Source organism: Silurus meridionalis, chromosome 10, assembly GCF_014805685.1.
Source record: "Silurus meridionalis isolate SWU-2019-XX chromosome 10, ASM1480568v1, whole genome shotgun sequence".
NCBI lineage: Eukaryota > Metazoa > Chordata > Actinopteri > Siluriformes > Siluridae > Silurus > Silurus meridionalis.
The window spans coordinates 27,864,134-27,885,704 of NC_060893.1; the positions used below are offsets into that span (position 1 = coordinate 27,864,134).

The following is a 21,571-nucleotide window of genomic DNA, read 5'->3' on the forward strand; positions in this document are numbered from 1 at the left end:
ACTGCAAGACTTTTCAGTATCTAAAGCACACTGCTGTCGTTTCTCCTCAGTGTTCTGTACACTATCATCTCATGATTACTGAGGACCGTATCGCAAAAGACAAACACACTATCAGTGTCCTGAGACGTGCAGAATAAACATCAATCCCTCTTCATATAAAAATCCCCAGAAGTTCCTGAGACACATTGAGGAGGAGGAGGAATGCAGCACATCACTGCTAGACATGGCTCACATGATGGTTTGGCTAATTCTAGCAGCTACGCTAATCTATTTCAGCTCAGCAACACCATTCTTATTGACTTCTAAACAAAGGAACATCAGAGACGCCAATGATGGAAACCTTACTCAAGGTATGACAAGGGTTTCTTTTACAGGAGAGAATGAATTTATTAAAACAACTGAACTTTATTCCTGATTTTGTTCTGAAATGCATGTGAGAAGGAAACGGATAAAACATGTTCCAGATAAAAGCAGCGGTGAAGAAAACTTCCACATGTAATGATGAAGGAAATTAAGGTGGAAAGGTTCAGGAGGTTTTTCAAAATATATTGCCTGAGAAAATGAGTGTGTGTGTGTGTGAGAGAGAGAGAGAGAGAGAGAGAGAGAGAGAGAGAGAGTGTGTATGTTTGCAATGCTCTGGGTGGAGGTTATGAGCAGATTGGTGAAGCTGCTCTGTGAGAGATGATGAAGTGTGATGTGATGTTGCTCCACAGGACTGCGGAATGAAACAGACAGAGAGGATCAGCAGTTCCCACTTTACTGTGATGCTGACAGTGTGATTATTGCAGTTTCTCCAAATCAATACACTGATGTGTACCTGTTGATAGGTAAGACCTCTTCACACTGCTGGACCATACAGCACCTCACCTCAAACGTACCCTGTGTGTGTGTGTGTGTGTGTGTGTGTGTGTGTGTGTGTGTGTGTGTGTGTGTGTGTGTGTGTGTATCCACTTATTTAGACATTTCAGGATATTTTTACATATTATATTTTATATTCAGTATATTTTACTAAATAAGTGCAGTAAAAATATCACATGCTGCTGATTGTTGTAAAACTTTATATAGAAAACGTGACGTTACTGTTACTGCCATCATCTCACTTCTTCTCACCACTATCACACTTTATCACTATTGGGCTGCTGCACAATTGATCAAGATTATTTACATTTATATAAATTATTATAATTATATAATATATCAAATAAACATTGAACACATCACCATTTTTCTCTGTAAATATTTTTCTGAAGGTGCTATTGACATGAAATTTTCACCAGATGATGAAAAAGAAATCAAACCGTAGCTGTCCATAAATTATGTGAAATAATGTGCAATGACACAGGGATAATAATACTTTAATACTTTGTACAAAAGCCTTTGTTGGTAATGATGGCTTTAAGACGCCGCCTGTACGGAGAAACTAGTTAGACGCATTGCTCAGGTGTGATTTTGGCCCATTCTTTTACACAAACATTCTTCAAATCTTGAAGGATCTGTGGCCTCTTCTATTAACTCTGATCTTTAGTTCTTTCTGTAGATCTTTAGTGGGATTTGAGGCAGGTGATTGGCTGCACCATTCTAGCAGCTTTATTTTCTTACTCAGAAACCAGTTGAGTTTTCTCATTAGGATCATTATCTTGCTGAAATGTTCACCCTCGTTTCATCTTCGTCATCCTGAATCATCATTATCAACATTTCTCGGTACATTTTTTCATTCATCCTTCCTTTAATTAGATGAAGTTTATCAGTACCATATGCTGACAATCAGCCCCACAGCATGATGTTCTCACCTCCAAACTTCACTGTTGGTCAGGTATTTTTTGGCTGATGTGCAGTGCCGTTTGTCCTCCAAACATGGTGTGTATTATGGCATCCAATTTGAGTTCAGAGTTTCATCTAACCAGACTTTATTCTCCAATATTTCAGGTCGAGTCAAGTTTTCACAACAGACACTGTCTCAAAGCAGCTTTACAGAAATGTAACAGTGAAGGTGAATGGTGTGTGTTTATCCCTGATGAGCACCATGGTGTTTTTGCTGAAGTAAAAACTCCCTTAGATTTTATGAGGAAATTTGGGTGACATCAAGAGTGTGATTATAGTTTTAAACACTACAGAACACTGGAGAGTGAAAACTAACATGAGCACTGGAGTGTGTGATTATGAGTAATAATTAAAAAATGTCACAGGCTTGTCCAAATGTTGTGCAGTAAACAAGCTTCAACATGCTTGTTCTTCAGCAGTGGAGTCTTGCTTGGTGAAGGTGCACACAGGACATGGAGGTTCAGTGCATTAATTATTGTTCTCTTTAAAACAATTGTACCTGCTAATTCCAGCTCTTTCTGAAGCTCTCCACAAGTGGTCCTTGGCTCTTAAACAATGCTTCTGATATTCTTTTCACTCCTTAGTCAGAAATCTTGTGAGGAGCATCTGGTCATGGCCGGTTTCTGGTGAAATTATGTTCTTTCTACATCTGGATTATGGCCCAAAAGAGCTCACTGGAAAATTCAGACGTATTGAAATCCTTCCGGAACCATGGAACAATAATGTTGCAAAGGTCTTGAGAGCTCTTTTTTTTTTTATCCATCATGAGCTGCTTTGTAATTACTGATTAATTTCAGCTGGTGTCATGGCTTTCCATGCCTTTTTTCATCTCCCTTTCTTCGTGTGTTTAATACTTTTTTTCTGTGTCATTTCACATTATTACACATAAATTAAATTATGCACATCTATGGTTAGATTTTTTTTTTTTGTGGATTGTTTTAATTGTTACCAACATCTGGTGAAAACTTCATTTTAATAGCACCTTTAGAAATATATTTACTGAGAAAAATGGTATGTTTGTGTATATATATATATATATATATATAAAATACTAAAAATATATATATGTATATTACTAAAAATATAGATCAATTAAAGTCAACCTTCTGATCAGAAGTCCAACGCCTTAACCCCTGAAGCTCCCACTTCTCCACTATAATGATCTTCCTTGAGTTCTGTAGACAACATGAATAAAGCAACAATATAAAGTATTAAAGTATAAAATGGTAAATAAAAAATAATAAGTGAAATGGGAAGCTGGTGCAGACACACTCACAATCATGGTGAAATAAAATGTTCCAGTTACATTACAGGGGCTCTTTTATAAAACTCCTGTTATATTTATTATTATATTCTACTTTTAACAATGTAGATTTACATAAATAAATTACTCCAGGATCTACATTTTAAATGAAAAAATTACTCATGTACAGTGGAACGGTGGTAAAGGCTACTGGTTTTTGAGTTCAAACCCCAGCACCAGCACTTTTCATGAGCCATGACCATCTCTAAACTGCTCATACAATGTTGCGTTAATAATACTTTACCTTTACAGTAGAATACAGTAGAATAAACTGATTATTGTATTGAATTGTATAGAAGGTGTTTATTTCTCTCTCTTCAGGTGATGAAAGTAAGATTTCTGTCAGTCAGCTGTTGGAGGAATGCAGTCATGTGGAGCTGGAGTATTCTTCTCTTATTAGGATCTTCTATGAAGGCTGCTCCTTGTATAAATGGGTGAGTCATGTTTATTTAATCTCTGGTAAAAAGTGAGATTCTAATTTGCTGTAGCTCATGATGAACGTTCTCCACCTCAGCTTGGCCAGGAGAAGCAGTACACTGTGACCCTGGACTACTTTGGCTCCATACAAAACCAAACCTGTCCATCTTCCACATCTGGATCAACTGAGTTTCCTGCTGTTAAGTGTGAAAGTGCCAACATGACTGTAACGCTAGCTGCTAAGGAGCTAAAAGAAGCCAGATTTGTTGGTAAGTTTAAATCTACAGTAAATTAAACACTAAAATAATAATAATGAGTTTAGAGAACTGGGTATGAACACTGTAATGCTATACTGTAGTGCACATTTTATTGCTGCAGATCTGGATCCTTCCTCTCTGGAAGAAACGGTCATGACTGAGGAATATGGTTTAACACAATGGACAAATGGAGAAAACCTTGTTATTCATGTGGAGAAGCCCATGCCTGAGGTACTGCCAGTCAACAATACTATGTCAAAATAATAGCACTCAACACTATAAAACATACTGAACACATGATATTACTACAGCTATAGGGGCAGCAATAACAATAATTACATCGAAATCCATAATTATAACTATATATGTGTGTGTGTGTGTGTGTGTGTGTGTGTGTGTGTGTGTGTGTGTGTGTGTGTGAGAATATTTTGTTTTAATGTGTTGTAGGTATGGCTATAATTATATTTAAAGGTACTATATTTTAGATACAGTTACAGATATTTTGGATACAGCAGTGAGCACCGTTAGACTTCTTTATGTCTGGTATTAAGTATAATTATAGCCTTTTTAAAGAAACATTTTCTAACTACCATTTTTATTAGAATTTTCAATAAAAAGTAGATTCTGAGATGAATTTCAGACTCCACACATTTTTCTACAAAATTCTGACTTTTTGACAAAGTAATGTTGTGTGATAGATATTCCTCACATAGAGCTAAAAATATAAATATTAAACATTTACTTTTGCTGTGTTAAATATAAAAAAGAAATCGTAAAATGTAATTGAATGTTATTTGTATAGTGCTTTAAATGATGGACATCGCCTCAGTGCAGATTTACAGAATTAAACAGATTTAGAATCGTTAAATGTATACATTTATCCAAATAAACATATTAGATCAACTTAAAATGTCTGTGATAAGTTTGGAAATACGTAGTCTATAGTATTTGAGAGACACGCACACATTCCTTTTGTTTCTATGCAACAAATTCAGTAATGTAACAGTAGTCTACTACTTTCTAGATTAGAAAATGGATTGGAAATGTGTTGACTAGTGAGGAGAGTGTGTTGAGAAGATGGAGGGAGAAATTTGAGCAGCTGATGAATGAGGAAAATGAGAGAGAGAGAAGGTTGGATGGTGTGAAGATGTGAAGCAGGATGTAGATAGGATTAGTAAGGAGGAAGTGAGAGCAGCGATTAAGAGGATGAAGAGTGGAAAGTCGGTTGGACCAGATGACATACCAGTAGAAGCATGGAGATGTTTAGGAGAGATGCAGTGGAGTTTTTAACCAGATTGTTTAACGGGATTTTGGAAGGTGAGAAGATGCCTGAGGAATGGAGAAGGAGTGTGCTGGTACTGATCTTTAAGAATAAGGGAGATGTGCAGACCTGCAGTAACTACAGGGGAATTAAGTTGATCAGTCACACCATGAAGTTATGGGAAAGAGTAGTGGAAGCCAGGCTGAGAGAAGAGGTGACCATCTGTGAGCAGCAGTATGGTTTCATGCCGAGGAAGAGCACCACAGATGCCTTATTTGCTTTGAGAATGTTGAGGGAGAAGTATAAAGAAGGTCAGAAGGAGCTGCATTGTGTGTTTGTGGATTTAGAGAAAGCGTATGACAGAGTGGAGAGAGGAGTTGTGGTATTGTATGAGGAAGTCTGGTGTGTCAGAGAAGTATGTGAGGGTGGTGCAGGACATGTATGAGGACAGTGTGACAGCAGTGAAGTGTGCAGTAGGAACGACAGACTGGTTCAAGGTGGAGGTTGGACTGCATCATGGAAAGGGCTCAGAGCCGATCCTACTGCACACTTCACTGCTGTCACACTGTCCTCACACATGTCCTGCACCACCCACATGTTAAAATTCTAAAAATGTCACAGGGTGCATTAGACTCTCTTGCCACTGGTTATAATTATACTTACAGCTTTAGTTATAGTCATATGCATAATTATATAATATAATATAATATAATATAATATAATATAATATAATATAATATAATATAATATAATATAATATAATATATACAGTGGTGGATGAAGTACACAAAGCAAGTAGTTGTGTTAAAGTAGTGACACTTGTTAAAATGTGACTCCAGTAAACGTAAAAGTGTCCCTTTAAACTTTCACTTCATTAAAAGTACAAAGGTTTTTGCCTTAAATGTTTCTATAACCGTCCAATTATCATTTTTATCACAAGACTTTTAACACAAGTTGCTTAATCACCTCAGTTTCTGTGTAAAGACTCAAATGTGACTCTCAACACACTGATCTATTAATAGAATGATATTAATGACTCAAACACTGAGATTGATTTCTATTATAATTATCATGAACACAAAACCTTCTTTTTAACTACTTATATATATATATATATATATATATATATATATATATATATATATATATATATATATATATATAATTATTTTTATTGCTGCCCCTATAGCTGTAGTAATATCATGTGTTCAGTATTTTTTGGCATGGGTAGAGTTTTGTAGTGTTGATAATTTTATGCTGTGAGAAGATTTCAGCAGGTTCAGGAACAAATTTTTCCCCACAGCTGTATCCATGCTGAACTCTGCAAAACTCCCAGTAGCACCAACTACCCTCCACACTTCACTAACCCAACAACCCCCCCAACACACACACAAACATACACACACACACACACACACACACACACACACTCACACACACACACGTATAATCGCATTTCCGTGTACGGTATGCCTCTTCTTAACACACTTATTCCACAAATAGAATTTAGCTAGTGAATAATAACTCTAATATAACTCTAATTTATTCTTATTTTACGTCATATGATATGCATCAGGTTATACAAATCAGCATATCTTAATGATGCCTGTTTGATCAGGTTGGAGTAATAATGACATAAGAGCTTTATAAATAGTGTGTACATTTGATTTGGAATGGTTGTATTTGTACGTTTGGGTGAGACTATATCGCCCTCTAGTTACCATCTATTACATTTCAGATGTAGTGTGATGACAGTATTTATTTATATCAGTAGATTTATATAGATTTTATATTAGTCTATTTAACAGTAAGGACATTTTATTGAATTTTATTGAGGTTAGCTAGAAATTTCCAGATTTGTTGTTCCTTAAAAAAGGTTGCATTAATGTTCTTTTTAAATAAAATAAAAATTATGTTAATAAGTTAATTGAGTCAGATTTTCTGATGATAATGAAAAGGTCAATTATGTTGTTTTTTCTACAGAATCAAGTAGTGCTTTTCCTTCACTATGTTGATTTAATGGACGAGCTGTGCATGGCAAGGGTGTTCTGTGCCCAAAATCATCTCAAACACCAGAGCAAAAGAGAGATTCATTCAAATGAGAGTTCAAAAGAAAATTCATACTTTGTTGGTGAGGGCAACAACAACAGGGATACAACAACTGCAATACCAGCTATTACAACTTCAGCCACCACAAATATTTTAGGAGTTACCACACCAACAACAGGGGTGTCAGATGCTAATAGTCCTATAGAGACCACTTCAATCACCTCTACAATACCATCAGCATGGATGACTGAAATGTCACCAATCACAGAATCAAGCACAACTGTTTTCACAACTGTATATACAACTTCAGAGTATACACCGACTGAAGAAATTTCATCAACTACTTTATTCTTTGAAAATGAACCTTCTACTCCTCAATACACTACACAAGGGTATCCATCTACTACTAATTTTGAATTTTCCACAACAATTCCACAAACAGAATTTTCTGAAACCACCAATGAATACTGGGCAAGTACTACGACACCAGTGTATTTGACAATTGAAGAACTGTCAATAATAACTTTACCATTCGAAGCCACTAGTATGGCATTTAGCCCTGAATATTCTACTCCAGTGGTAATAACAAGTACAACACCTTTTGGAGCTTCAACACCCAGCGAATCATCAACAACCTCCGAAGATAATACTGCAGTGAGTATAACAACTCCATCACCACCCAGCCCATCAACGCAGAGTGAATCATTAACTTCCAATGCAGCTTTGACTGCTGAAGGGTCTACTCCATTGGATACGATAACTACCTTATCTCCAGGAGCTCCAACAAACAGTGAAACAATACCATCTAATGCTGCAACAACTCCAGAAGGTTCTACTTCAAAAGTTCTAACAACCTTAACAGCAGGTGTAACAAGTATTACATCTTCCATTGCTTTTCCGTCTTCCATCTTATCACAGTGTAATGCTGGCCCATATCCTGAAGGTCCAACTTCGGCATGGATTACAAGTACAATGGCTCAAGGAGGGTCAACCACTGATGAATCAGCAACATCTTCCAATGCTGCGTCGACTCCTGAAGGTTCTAGTACAGCTATTATCACTACTTCCTCATCTCCTGGTGCTTCAACACCCAATGAATCATCAACACCCAATGCTGCATCGACTCCTGAAGGTTCCACTTCAGTGGTTACCACCTTTCCATCATCTCCTGGTGCTTCAACACCCAGTGAATCATCAACACCTTCCAATGCTGCATCCACTCCTGAAGGTTCTACTACAGCTATTATCACAACTTCTTCATCTCCTGGTGCTTCAACACCCAGTGAATCATCAACACCCTCCAATGCTGCATTGACTCCGGAAGGTTCTACGTCAGTGGTTATTACAACTCCATCATCTCCTGGTGCTTCAACACCCAGTGAATCATCCACACCCAATGCTGCATCGACTCCTGAAGGTTCTACTTTAGTGGTTACCACCTCTCCATCATCTCCTGGTGCTTCAACATCCAGTGAATCATCAACACCTTCCAATACTGCATCGACTTCTACTGTTTCTACTTCAGTGATTACCACTTTTCCATCATCTACTGGTGCTTCAACACCCAATGAATCATCAACACCCAATGCTGCATCGACTCCTGAAGGTTCTACATCAGTGGTTATCACAACTTCTTCATCTCCTGGTGCTTCAACACCCAGTGAGTCATCAACACCTTCCAATACTGCATCGACTCCTGAAGGTTCTACTACAGTCGTTATAACAACTACATTATCTCCTGGTCCTTCAACACCAAGTGAATCATCAACAACTTCAAATGCTGCATCAACTCCTGAAGCTTCTACTACAGGTTTTATCATAATTCCATCATCTTCTGGTGCTTTAACACCCAGTGCATTATCAACACCATCAAATGCTGCATCGACTCCTGAAGGTTCTACGTCAGTGTTTATAACAACTTCATCATCTCCTGGTGCTTCAACACCAAGTGAATCATCAACACCTTCCAATGCTGCATCGACTCCTAAAGGTTCTACTACAGCTTTTATCACAACTTCTTCATCTCCTGGTGCTTCAACACCAAGTGAATCATCAACACATTCCCATCCTGCATCGACTCCTGAAGGTTCTACATCAGTGGGTATCACAACTCCATCATCTCCTGGTGCTTCAACACCCAGTGAATCATCAACACCATCAAATGCTGCATCGACTCCTGAAAGTTCTACGTCAGTGTTTATAACAACTCCATCATCTCCTGGTGCTTCAACAACCAGTTATTCATCAACATCTTCTAATACTGCATCGACTCCTGAAGGTTCTACTTTAGTGGTTATCACAACTCCATCATCTCCTGTTGCTTCAACACCCAGTGAATCATCAACACTTTCCAATGCTGCATCGACTTCTCCTGTTTTTACTTCAGTGGTTACCACTTCTCTATCATCTCCTGGTGCATCAACACCCAATGAATCAACACCTTCAAATGCTGCATCGACTCCTGAAGGTTCTACTACAGTCGTTATAGCAACTACATTATCTCCTGGTGCTTCAACGCCAAGTGAATCATCAACACCGTCAAATGCTGCATCAACTCCTGAAGCTTCTACTACGGTTATTATCATAAATCCATCGTCTTCTGGTGCTTCAACACCCAGTGAATCATCAACACCATCAAATTCTGCATCAACTGCTGAAGGTTCTACGTCAGTGGTTATCACAACTTCATTATCTCCTGGTGCTTCAACATCCAGTGAATCATCAACACCTTCCAATGCTGCATCGACTCCTGGAGGTTCTACGTCAGTGGTTATAACAACGCCATCATCTCTTGGGGCTTCAACACCCAGTGAATCATCAACACCTTCCAATGCTGCATCGACTCCTGAAGGTTCTACGTCAGTGTTTTTAACAACTCCTTCATCTCCTGGTGCTTCAACACCCAGTGAGTCATCAACACCTTCCAATGCTGCATCGAGTCCTGAAGGTTCTACTTCAGTGGTTATCACAACTTCATCATCTCCTGGTGCTTCAACACCAAGTGAATCATCAACACCTTCAAATGCTGCATCAACTCCTGAAACTTCTACTACAGTTATTATCATAATTCCATCATCTTCTGGTGCTTCAACACCCAGTGAATCATCAACACCATCAAATGCTGCATCGACTGCTGAAGGTTCTACGTCGGTGGTTTTCACAACTCCATCATCTCCTGGTGCTTCAACACCCAGTAAATCATCAACAACTTCCAATGCTGCATCGACTGCTGAAGGTTCTACGTCAGTGATTATCACAACTCCATTATCTCCTGGTGCTTCAACATCCAGTGAATCATCAACGCCTTCCAACACTGCATTGACTCCTGGAGGTTCTACGTCAGTGGTTATAACAACGCCATCATCTCCTGGTGCTTCAACACCCAGTGAATCATCAACACCTTCCAATGCTGCAACGACTCCTGAAGGTTCTACTTCAGTGGTTATCACAACTCTTTCATCTCCTGGTGCTTCAACACCCAGTGAATCATCAACACCTTCCAATGCTGCAACGACTCCAGAAGGTTCTACTACAGTCGTTATCACCTCTCCATCATCTACTGGTGCTTCAACACCCAGTGGATCATTACCACCATCGAATGCTGCATCGACTCGTGAAGGTTCTACTTCAGTGGTTATCACAACTCTGTCATCTCCTGGTGCTTCAACACCCAGTGAATCATCAACACCTTCCAATGCTGCATCGACTTCTTCTGTTTCTACTTCAGTGGTTACCACTTTTCCATCATCTCCTGGTGCTTCAACACCCAGTGAATCATCAACACCATCGAATGCTGCATCGACTCCTGAAGGTTCTACGTCAGTGTTTATAACAACTCCTTCATCTCCTGGTGCTTCAACACCCAGTGAGTCATCAACACCTTCCAATGCTGCATCGAGTCCTGAAGGTTCTACGTCAGTGGTTATAACAACTCTATCATCTTCTGGTGCTTCAACACCCAGTGAATCATCAACACCATCAAATGCTGCATCGACTCCTGAAGGTTCTACGTCGGTGGTTTTCACAACTCCATCATCTCCTGGTGCTTCAACACCCAGTGAATCATCAACACCTTTTAATACTGCATCGACTATTGAAGGTTATCCACCAGTGGCTATCACAACTCCATCATCTCCTGGTGCGTCAACACCCAGTGAATCATCAACACCATCGAATGCTGCATCGACTCTTGAAGGTTCTATTACAGTCGTTATGACCTCTCTATCATCTCCTGGTGCTTCAACACCCAGTGAATCATCAACACCTTCCAATGCTGCATCGACTTCTCCTGTTTCTACTTCAGTGGTTACCACTTTTCCATCATCTCCTGGTGCTTCAACACCCAGTGAATCATCAACACCATCGAATGCTGCATCGACTCCTGAAGGTTCTACGTCAGTGTTTATAACAACTCCTTCATCTCCTGGTGCTTCAACACCAAGTGAGTCATCAACACCTTTCAATGCTGCATCGAGTCCTGAAGGTTCTACGTCAGTGGTTATAACAACTCCATCATCTTCTGGTGCTTCAACACCCAGTGAATCATCAACACCTTTAAATGCTGCATCGACTCCTGAAGGTTTTGCTTCAGTGGTTATCACAACTTCATCATCTCCTGGTGCTTCAACACCAAGTGAATCATCAACACCTTCAAATGCTGCATCAACTCCTGAAACTTCTACTACAGTTAGAATCATAATTCCATCATCTTCTGGTGCTTCAACACCCAGTGAATCATCAACACCATCAAATGCTGCATCGACTGCTGAAGGTTCTACGTCGGTGGTTTTCACAACTCCATCATCTCCTGGTGCTTCAACACCCAGTGAATCATCAACACCTTCCAATGCTGCATCGACTCCTGAAGGTTCTTCTACAGTTCTTATCACAACACCTTCATCTCCTGGTGCTTCAACACCCAGTGAATCATCAACACATTTCAATACTGCATCGACTCTTGAAGGTTATACACCAGTGGCTATCACAACTCCATCATCTCCTGGTGCGTCAACACCCAGTGAATCATCAACACCATCGAATGCTGCATCGACTCTTGAAGGTTCTACTACAGTCGTTATGACCTCTTCATCATCTACTGGTGCTTCAACACCCAGTGGATCATTAACACCATCGAATGCTGCATCGACTCCTGAAGGTTCTACTTCAGTGGTTATCACAACTCTATCATCTCCTGGTGCTTCAACACCCAGTGAATCATCAACACCATCGAATGCTGCATCGACCCCTGAAGGTTCTACTTCAGTGGTTATCACAACTTCATCATCTACTGGTGCTTCAACACCCAGTGAGTCATCAACACCTTCCAATGCTGCATCGACTCCTGAAGGGTCGACTACAGTCGTTATAGCAACTACATTATCTCCTGGTGCTTCAACACCAGTGAATCATCAACACCTTCAAATGCTGCATCAACTCTTGAAGCTTCTACTACAGTTTTTATCATAAATCCATCGTCTTCTGGTGCTTCAACACCCAGTGAATCATCAACACCTTCAAATGCTGCATCAACTGCTGAAGGATCTACGTCAGTGGTTATCACAACTTCATTATCTCCTGGTGCTTTAACATCCAGTGAATCATTAACACCATCAAATGCTGCATCGACTCTTGGAGGTTCTACGTCAGTGGTTATAACAACTCCATCATCTCCTGGTGCTTCAACACCCAGTGAATCATCAACACCTTCCAATGCTGCAACGACTCCTGAAGGTTCTACTTCAGTGGTTATCACAACTCTCTCATCTCCTGGTGCTTCAACACCCAGTGAATCATCAACACCTTCCAATGCTGCATCGACTCCTGGGGGTTCTACGTCAGTGGTTATAACAACTCCATCATCTCCTGGTGCTTCAACACCCAGTGAATCATCAACACCTTCCTATGCTGCAACGACTCCTGAAGGTTCTACTACAGTCATTATCACCTCTCCATCATCTACTGGTGCTTCAACACCCAGTGGATCATTAACACCATCGAATGGTGCATCGACTCCTGAAGGTTCTACTTCAGTGGTTATCACAACTCTATCATCTCCTGATGCTTCAACACCCAGTGAATCATCAACACCTTCCAATGCTTCATCGACTTCTTCTGTTTCTACTTCAGTGTTTACCACTTTTCCATCATCTCCTGGTGCTTCAACAACCAGTGAATCATCAACACCATCGAATGCTGCATCGACTCCTGAAGGTTCTACGTCAGTGTTTATAACAACTCCTTCATCTCCTGGTGCTTCAACACCCAGTGAATCGTCAACACCTTCCAATGCTGCATCGAGTCCTGAAGGTTCTACATCAGTGGTTATAACAACTCCATCATCTTCTGGTGCTTCAACACCAAGTGAATCATCAACACCTTCCAATGCTGCATCGACTCCTGAAGGTTCTACTTCAGTGGTTATCACAACTTCATCATCTCCTGGTGCTTCAACAGCAAGTGAATCATCAACACCTTCAAATGCTGCATCAACTCCTGAAACTTCTAATACAGTTATTATCATAATTCCATCATCTTCTGGTGCTTCAACACCCAGTGAATCATCAACACCATCAAATGCTGCATCGACTGCTGAAGGTTCTACGTCGGTGGTTTTCACAACTCCATCATCTCCTGGTGCTTCAACACCCAGTGAATCATCAACACCTTCCAATACTGCATCGACTCCTGAAAGTTCTACTACAGTTATTATCACAACACCTTCATCTCCTGGTGCTTCAACACCCAGTGAATCATCAACACCTTTCAATACTGCATCGACTCCTGAAGGTTCTACACCAGTGGTTATCACAACTCCATCATCTCCTGGTGCGTCAACACCCAGTGAATCATCAACACCATCGAATGCTGCATCGACTCTTGAAGGTTCTACATCAGTGGTTATAACATCTCCATCATCTACTGGTGCTTCAACACCCAGTGAATCATCAACACCTTCCAATGTTGCATCGACTTCTCCTATTTCTACTTCAGTGGTTACCACTTCACCATCATCTCCTGGTGCTTCAACACCGAATGAATCATCAACACCTTTCAATGCTCAATCTACTCCTGAAGCTTCTACCCCACTTGTTATCACAACGACATCCCCGGCTGGAGCTTCAACACTAAGTGAATCATCAACACCTTCCAATGTTGCATCAACTTCTGAAGGTTCCACTTCAGTGGTGATAACAACATCACCATATCAAGGACAGTCATCAACCAGTGTATCATCATCACCTTGCAATGCAGGCTCAACTCCAGAAGGTTCTACTACAGTTATCATGACAACTCCATCATCTCCTGGTGCTTCAACACCAAGTGAATCATCAACACCATCCAATGCTGCCTCGACTCCTGAGGGTTCTACGTCACTGCTTATCACAACTCCATCATCTCCAGGTGCTTCAACTCCCAGTGAATCACCAACACCTTCAAATGCAGCATCGACTTCTGAAGGTTCTACTACAGTTATTATCACAACTCCATCATTTCCTGGTGCTTCAACACCAAGTGAATCATCAACACCTTCCAATGCTGCATCGACTTCTGAAGGTTCTACTTCAGTCGTTATAGCAACAACATTATCTCCTGGTGCTTCAACACCCAGTGATTCATCAACACCTTCCAATACTGCATCGACTCCTGAAGGTTTTACTACAGTTATTATCACAACTCCATCATCTCCTGGTGGTTCAACACCCAGTGAATCATCAACACCATCCAATGCTGCCTCGACTCCTGGGGTTCTACGTCACTGCTTATCACAACTCCATCATCTCCAGGTGCTTCAACTCCCAGTGAATCACCAACACCTTCCAATGCTACATCGACTCCTGAAGGTTCTACGCCAGTGGTTATCACAACTCCATCATCTCCTGGTGCTTCAACACCCAGTGAATCATCAACACCATCCAATGCTGCATCGACTCCTGAAGGTTCTACTACAGTTATTATCACATCTCAATCATCTCCTGGTGCTTCAACACCCAGTGAATCATCAACACCTTCCAATGCTGCATCGACTGCTGAAGGTTCTACATCAGTCATTATAGCAACAACATTATCTCCTGGTGCTTCAACACCCAGTGAATCATCAACACCTTCCAATGCTGCATCGAGTCCTGAAGGTTCTACTACAGTTATTATCACAACACCTTCATCTCCTGGTGCTTCAACACCCAATGAATCATCAACACCTTTCAATACTGCATCGACTCCTGAAGGTTCTACTCCAATTATTATCACATCTCCATCATCTCCTGGTGCTTCAACACCCAGTGAATCATCAACAGCATCCAATGCTGCATCGACTCCTGAAGGTTCCACTACAGTTATTATCACATCTCCATCATCTTCTGGTGCTTCAACACCAAGTGAATCATCAACACCTTCCAATGCTGCATCGACTCCTGAAGGTTCAACTATAGTAATTATCACATCTCCATCATCCCCTGGTGCTTCAACACCCAGTGAATCATCAACACCATCAAATGCTGCATCGACTTCTGAAGGTTCTACTTCAGTCATTATAGCAACTACATTATCTCCTGGTGCTTCAACACCCAGTGAATCATCAACACCATCCAATGCTGCATCGACTCCTGAAGGTTCTACTATAGTTATTATCACATCTCCATCATCTCCTGGTGCTTCAACACCCAGTGAATCATCAACACCTTCCAATGCTGCATCGACTCCTGAAGGTTCTACTTCAGTCGTTATAGCAACTACATTATCTCCTGGTGCTTCAACACCCAGTGAATCATCAACACTTTCCAATGCTGCATCGACTCCTGAAGGTTCTACTCCAATTATTATCACATCTCCATCATCTCCTGGTGCTTCAACACCCAGTGACTCATCAACACCTTCCAATGTTGCATCAACTCCTGAAGGTTCTACTTCAGTCGTCATAGCAACTACATTATCTCCTGGTGCTTCATCACCCAGTGAATCATCAACACCTTCCAATGCTGCATCGACTCCTGAAGGTTCTACCTCAGTCGTTATAGCAACAACATTATCTCCTGGTGCTTCAACACCCAGTGAATCATCAACACCATCCAATGCTGCATCGACTCCTGAAGGTTCTACTATAGGTATTATCACATCTCCATCATCTCCTGGTGCTTCAACACCAACTGAATCATCAACAACTTCCAATGCTGCATCGACTCCTGAAGGTTCTACTACCGTTATAACACCTCCATCTTCTCCTGGTGCTTCATCACCCAGTGAATCATCAACACCTTCCAATGCTGCATCGACTCCTGAAGTTTCTACCTCAGTCGTTATAGTAACTACATTATCTCCTGGTGCTTCAACACCAGTGGTTATAACAACTCCTTTATCTCCTGCTGCTTCAACACCAAGTGAAGCATCAACACCATACAATGCTGCATCGGCTCCTGAAGGTTCTACTACAGTTACAATCACACCTCCATCATCTCCTGGTGCTTCAACACCCAGTGAATCCTCAACACCTTCAAATACTGCATCGACTCCTGAAGGTTCTACTTCAGTCATTATAGCAACAACATTATCTCCTGGTACTTCAACACCCAGTGAATCATCAACACCTTCAAATACTGCATCGACTCCTGAAGGTTCTACTACAGTTATTATCACATCTCCATCTTCTCCTGGTGCTTCAACACCCAGTGAATCATCAACACCTTCCAATGCTGCATCAACTCCTGAAGGTTCTACCTCAGTCGTTATAGCAACTACATTATCTCCTGGTGCTTCAACACCCAGTGAATCATCAACACCTTCCAATGCTGCATCGACTCCTGAAGGTTCTACCTCAGTCGTTATAGCAACAACATTATCTCCTGGTACTTCAACACCCAGTGAATCATCAACACCTTCAATGCTGCATCGACTCCTGAAGGTTCTACTACAGTTATTATCACACCTCCATCATCTCCTGGTGCTTCAACACCCAGTGAATCATCAACACCTTCCAATGCTGCATCGACTCCTGAAGGTACTACCTCAGTCGTTATAGCAACAACATTATCTCCTGGTGCTTCATCACCCAGTGAATCATCAACATCTTCCAATGCTGCATCAACTCCTGAAGGTTCTACCTCAGTCGTTATAGCAACAACATTATCTCCTGGTGCTTCAACACCCAGTGAATCATCAACACCTTCCAATGCTGCATCGACTCCTGAAGGTTCTACTCAGTCGTTATAGCAACTACATTATCTCCTGGTGCTTCAACACCAGTGAATCATCAACACCTTCCAATGCTGCATCGACTCCTGAAGGTTCTACTCAGTCGTTATAGCAACTCCATTATCTCCTGGTGCTTCAACACCCAGTGAATCATCAACACCTTCAATACTGCATCGACTCCTGAAGGTTATACACCAGTGGTTATCACAACTCCATCATCTCCTGGTGCTTCAACACCCAGTGAATCATCAACACCTTCCAATGCTGCATCGACTCCTGAAGGTTCTACCTCAGTCGTTATAGCAACAACATTATCTCCTGGTGCTTCAACACCCAGTGAATCATCAACACCTTCCAATGCTGCATCGACTCCTGAAGGTTCTACCTCAGTCGTTATAGCAACTACATTATCTCCTGGTGCTTCAACACCCAGTGAATCATCAACACCTTCAAATACTGCATCGACTCCTGAAGGTTCTACTACAGTTATTATCACAATACCTTCATCTCCTGGTGCTTCAACACCCAGTGAATCATCAACACCTTCCAATGCTGCATCGACTCCTGAAGGTTCTACTTCAGTCGTTATAGCAACTACATCATCTCCTGGTGCTTCAACACCCAGTGAATCATCAACACCATCCAATGCTGCATCGACTCCTGAAGGTTCTACTACAGTTATTATCACATCTCCATCATCTCCTGGTGCTTCAACACCAAGTGAATCATCAACACCTTCCAATGCTGCATCGACTCCTGAAGGTTCTACTACAGTTATCACACCTCCATCTTCTCCTGGTGCTTCATCACCCAGTGAATCATCAACACCTTCCAATGCTGCATCGACTCCTGAAGGTTCTACCTCAGTCGTTATAGCAACTACATTATCTCCTGGTGCTTCAACACCCAGTGAATCATCAACAGCATCCAATGCTGCATCGACTCCTGAAGGTTCCACTACAGTTATTATCACATCTCCATCATCTCCTGGTGCTTCAACACCAAGTGAATTATCAACACCTTCCAATGCTGCATCGACTCCTGAAGGTTCTACTACAGTTACTATCACACCTTTATCATCTCCTGGTGCTTCAACACCCAGTGAATCATCAACACTTTCCAATGCTGCATCGACTCCTGAAGGTTCTACTGTAGTCGTTATAGCAACTACATTATCTCCTGGTGCTTCAACACCCAGTGAATCATCAACACCTTCCAATGCTGCATCGACTCCTGAAGGTTCTACCTCAGTCGTTATAGCAACTACATTATCTCCTGGTGCTTCAACACCCAGTGAATCATCAACACCTTCCAATGCTGCATCGACTCCTGAAGGTTCTACCTCAGTCGTTATACCAACAACATTATATCCTGGTGCTTCAACACCCAGTGAATCCTCAACACCTTCAAATACTGCATCGACTCCTGAAGGTTCTACTTCAGTCGTTATAGCAACTACATCATCTCCTGGTGCTTCAACACCAAGTGAATCATCAACACCTTCCAATGCTGCATCGACTCCTGAAGGTTCTACTACAGTAACTATCACACCTCCATCATCTCCTGGTGCTTCAACACCCAGTGAATCATCAACACCTTCCAATGCTGCATCGACTCCTGAAGGTTCTACTTCAGTCGTTATAGCAACTACATTATCTCCTGGTGCTTCAACACCCAGTGAATCATCAACACCTTCCAATGCTGCATCGACTCCTGAAGGTTCTACATCAGTCGTTATAGCAACTACATTATCTCCTGGTGCTTCAACACCCAGTGAATCTTCAACACCATCCAATGCTGCATCGACCCCTGAAGGTTCTACTATAGTTATTATCACATCTCCATCATCTCCTGGTGCTTCAACACCAAGTGAATCATCAACAACTTCCAATGCTGCATCGACTCCTGAAGGTTCTACCTCAATCGTTATAGCAACTACATTATCTCCTGGTGCTTCAACACCCAGTGAATCATCAACACCATCCAATGCTGCATCGACTCCTGAAGGTTCTACTCCAATTATTATCACATCTTCATCTTCTCCTGGTGCTTCAACACCCAGTGAATCATCAACACCTTCCAATGCTGCATCGACTCCTGAAGGTTCTACTACAGTAACTATCACACCTCCATCATCTCCTGGTGCTTCAACACCCAGTGAATCATCAACACCATCCAATGCTGCATCGACTCCTGAAGCTTCTACTACAGTTATTATCACATCTCCATCATCTCCTGGTGCTTCAACACCAAGTGAATCATCAACAACTTCCAATGCTGCATCGACTCCTGAAGGTTCTACTACCGTTATCACACCTCCATCTTCTCCTGGTGCTTCAACACCCAGTGAATCATCAACAGCATCCAATGCTGCATCGACTCCTGAAGGTTCTACTACTGTTATCACACCTCCATCATCTCCTGGTGCTTCAACACCCAGTGAATCATCAACACCTTCCAATGCTGCATCGACTCCTGAAGGTTCTACTACAGTTATCACACCTCCATCTTCTCCTGGTGCTTCATCACCCAGTGAATCATCAACACCTTCCAATGCTGCATCGACTCCTGAAGGTTCTACCTCAGTCGTTATAGCAACTACATTATCTCCTGGTGCTTCAACACCCAGTGAATCATCAACACCTTCCAATGCTGCATCGACTCCTGAAGGTTCTACCTCAGTCGTTATAGCAACAACATTATCTCCTGGTGCTTCAACACCAATTGAATCATCAACACCTTCAAATACTGCAGTGACTCCTGAAGGTTCTACTACAGTTATTATCACAATACCTTCATCTCCTGGTGCTTCAACACCAATTGAATCATCAACACCTTCAAATACTGCAGTGACTCCTGAAGGTTCTACTACAGTTATTATCACAATACCTTCATCTCCTGGTGCTTCAACACCCAGTGAATCATCAACACCTTCCAATGCTGCATCGACTCCTGAAGGTTCTACTACAGTTATTATCACAACACCTTCATCTCCTGGTGCTTCAACACCCAGTGAATCATCAACACCATCCAATGCTGCATCGACTCCTGAAGGCTCTACTACAGTTATTATCACATCTTTATCATCTCCTGTTGCTTCAACACCAAATGAATCATCAACACCTTCCAATGCTGCATCGACTCCTGAAGGTTCTACTACAGTTATCACACCTCCATCTTCTCCTGGTGCTTCATCACCCAGTGAATCATCAACACCTTCCAATGCTGCATCGACTCCTGAAGGTTCTACCTCAGTCGTTATAGCAACTACATTATCTCCTGGTGCTTCAACACCCAATGAATCATCAACACCATCCAATGCTGCATCAACTCCTGAAGGTTCTACTTCAATTATTATCACATCTCCATCATCTCCTGGTGCTTCAACACCCAGTGAATCATTAACACCTTTTAATACTGCATCGACTCCTGAAGGTCCTACTACAGTTATTATTACAACTGAATCACCTTCTGGTGCTTCAACACCTAGTGAATCATCAACACCTTCCAATGCTGCATCAACTCCTCAAGGTTCTACTACATTTATTATCACAACTCCCTCATCTACTGGTGCTTCAACACTCAGTGAATCATCAACACCATCCAATGCTGCATCGACTCCTGAAGGTTCTACTACAGTTATCAGCACATCTTCATCATCTTCTGGTGTTTCAACACCAAGTGAATCATCAACACCTTCCTATACTGCATCGACATCTTCCTATATCACATCTCCATTATCTCCTGGTGCGTCAACAACCAGTGAATCATCTACACCTTCTCATGCTGCATCGACAACTGAAGTTTCTACTACAGTTATTATCACAATTCCATCATCTCCTTGTGCTTCAACACCCAGTGAATCATCAACACCTTCCATTGCTGCATCGACTCCTGAAGGTTCTACTAAAGTTATTTTCACATCTCCATCATCTCCTGGTGCTTCAACACCCAGTGAATCATCAACACCATCCAATGCTGCATCAACTCCTGAAGGTTCAACTTCAGTGGTTATCACATCTCCATCATCTCCTGGTGCTTCAACACCCAGTGAATCATTAACAGCTTCCTATACGGCATCGAGTCCTGAAGGGTCTACTGCAGTTATTTTCACAACTCCATCATCTCCTGGTGCTTCAACACCCAGTGAGTCATCAACACCATCTAATGCTGCATCAACTCCTGAAGGTTCTACTTCAGTGGTTATTACATCTCCATTATTTCCTGGTGCTTCAACACCCAGTGAATCATCAACACCTTCCAATGCTCTATCAACTC

General features: G+C 41.4%; 2 protein-coding genes across 2 annotated transcripts; both read left to right on the forward strand.

The window, feature by feature from the left end:
• The first annotated feature begins 209 nt into the window (after positions 1 to 209).
• On the forward strand, positions 210 to 17,311 carry LOC124392075 (endochitinase A-like). The gene is made up of 8 exons (XM_046858755.1): positions 210 to 350; positions 714 to 827; positions 3,446 to 3,558; positions 3,639 to 3,810; positions 3,920 to 4,029; positions 7,043 to 7,190; positions 16,183 to 16,812; positions 17,004 to 17,311. Exons 1-8 carry the CDS (start codon positions 224 to 226, stop codon positions 17,309 to 17,311), a joined length of 1,722 nt encoding a protein of 573 aa, XP_046714711.1. The 5' UTR covers positions 210 to 223.
• A 131-nt stretch (positions 17,312 to 17,442) lies between these two features.
• On the forward strand, positions 17,443 to 21,355 carry LOC124392076 (mucin-5AC-like; the record flags this gene model as incomplete). Its single annotated transcript, XM_046858756.1, has 3 exons — positions 17,443 to 19,867; positions 20,060 to 20,155; positions 21,345 to 21,355. Coding segments are annotated over 3 exons (2,532 nt in total), but the record flags the coding sequence as incomplete, so codon positions are not given.
• Positions 21,356 to 21,571: the final 216 nt, after the last annotated feature.

What these genes read in the sequence shown, in the direction of transcription:
- LOC124392075 (XM_046858755.1), top strand. Translation starts at nt 224, where the DNA reads ATGGCTCACATGATGGTTTGGCTAATTCTAGCAGCTACGCTAATCTAT. An exon ending in TGATGGAAACCTTACTCAAG is followed by an intron (nt 351 to 713) that starts GTATGACAAGGG and finishes GTTGCTCCACAG; the next exon opens with GACTGCGGAATGAAACAGAC. An exon ending in TGCTGCATCAACTCCTGAAG is followed by an intron (nt 16,813 to 17,003) that starts GTTCTACCTCAG and finishes CGACTCCTGAAG; the next exon opens with GTTCTACTACAGTTATTATC.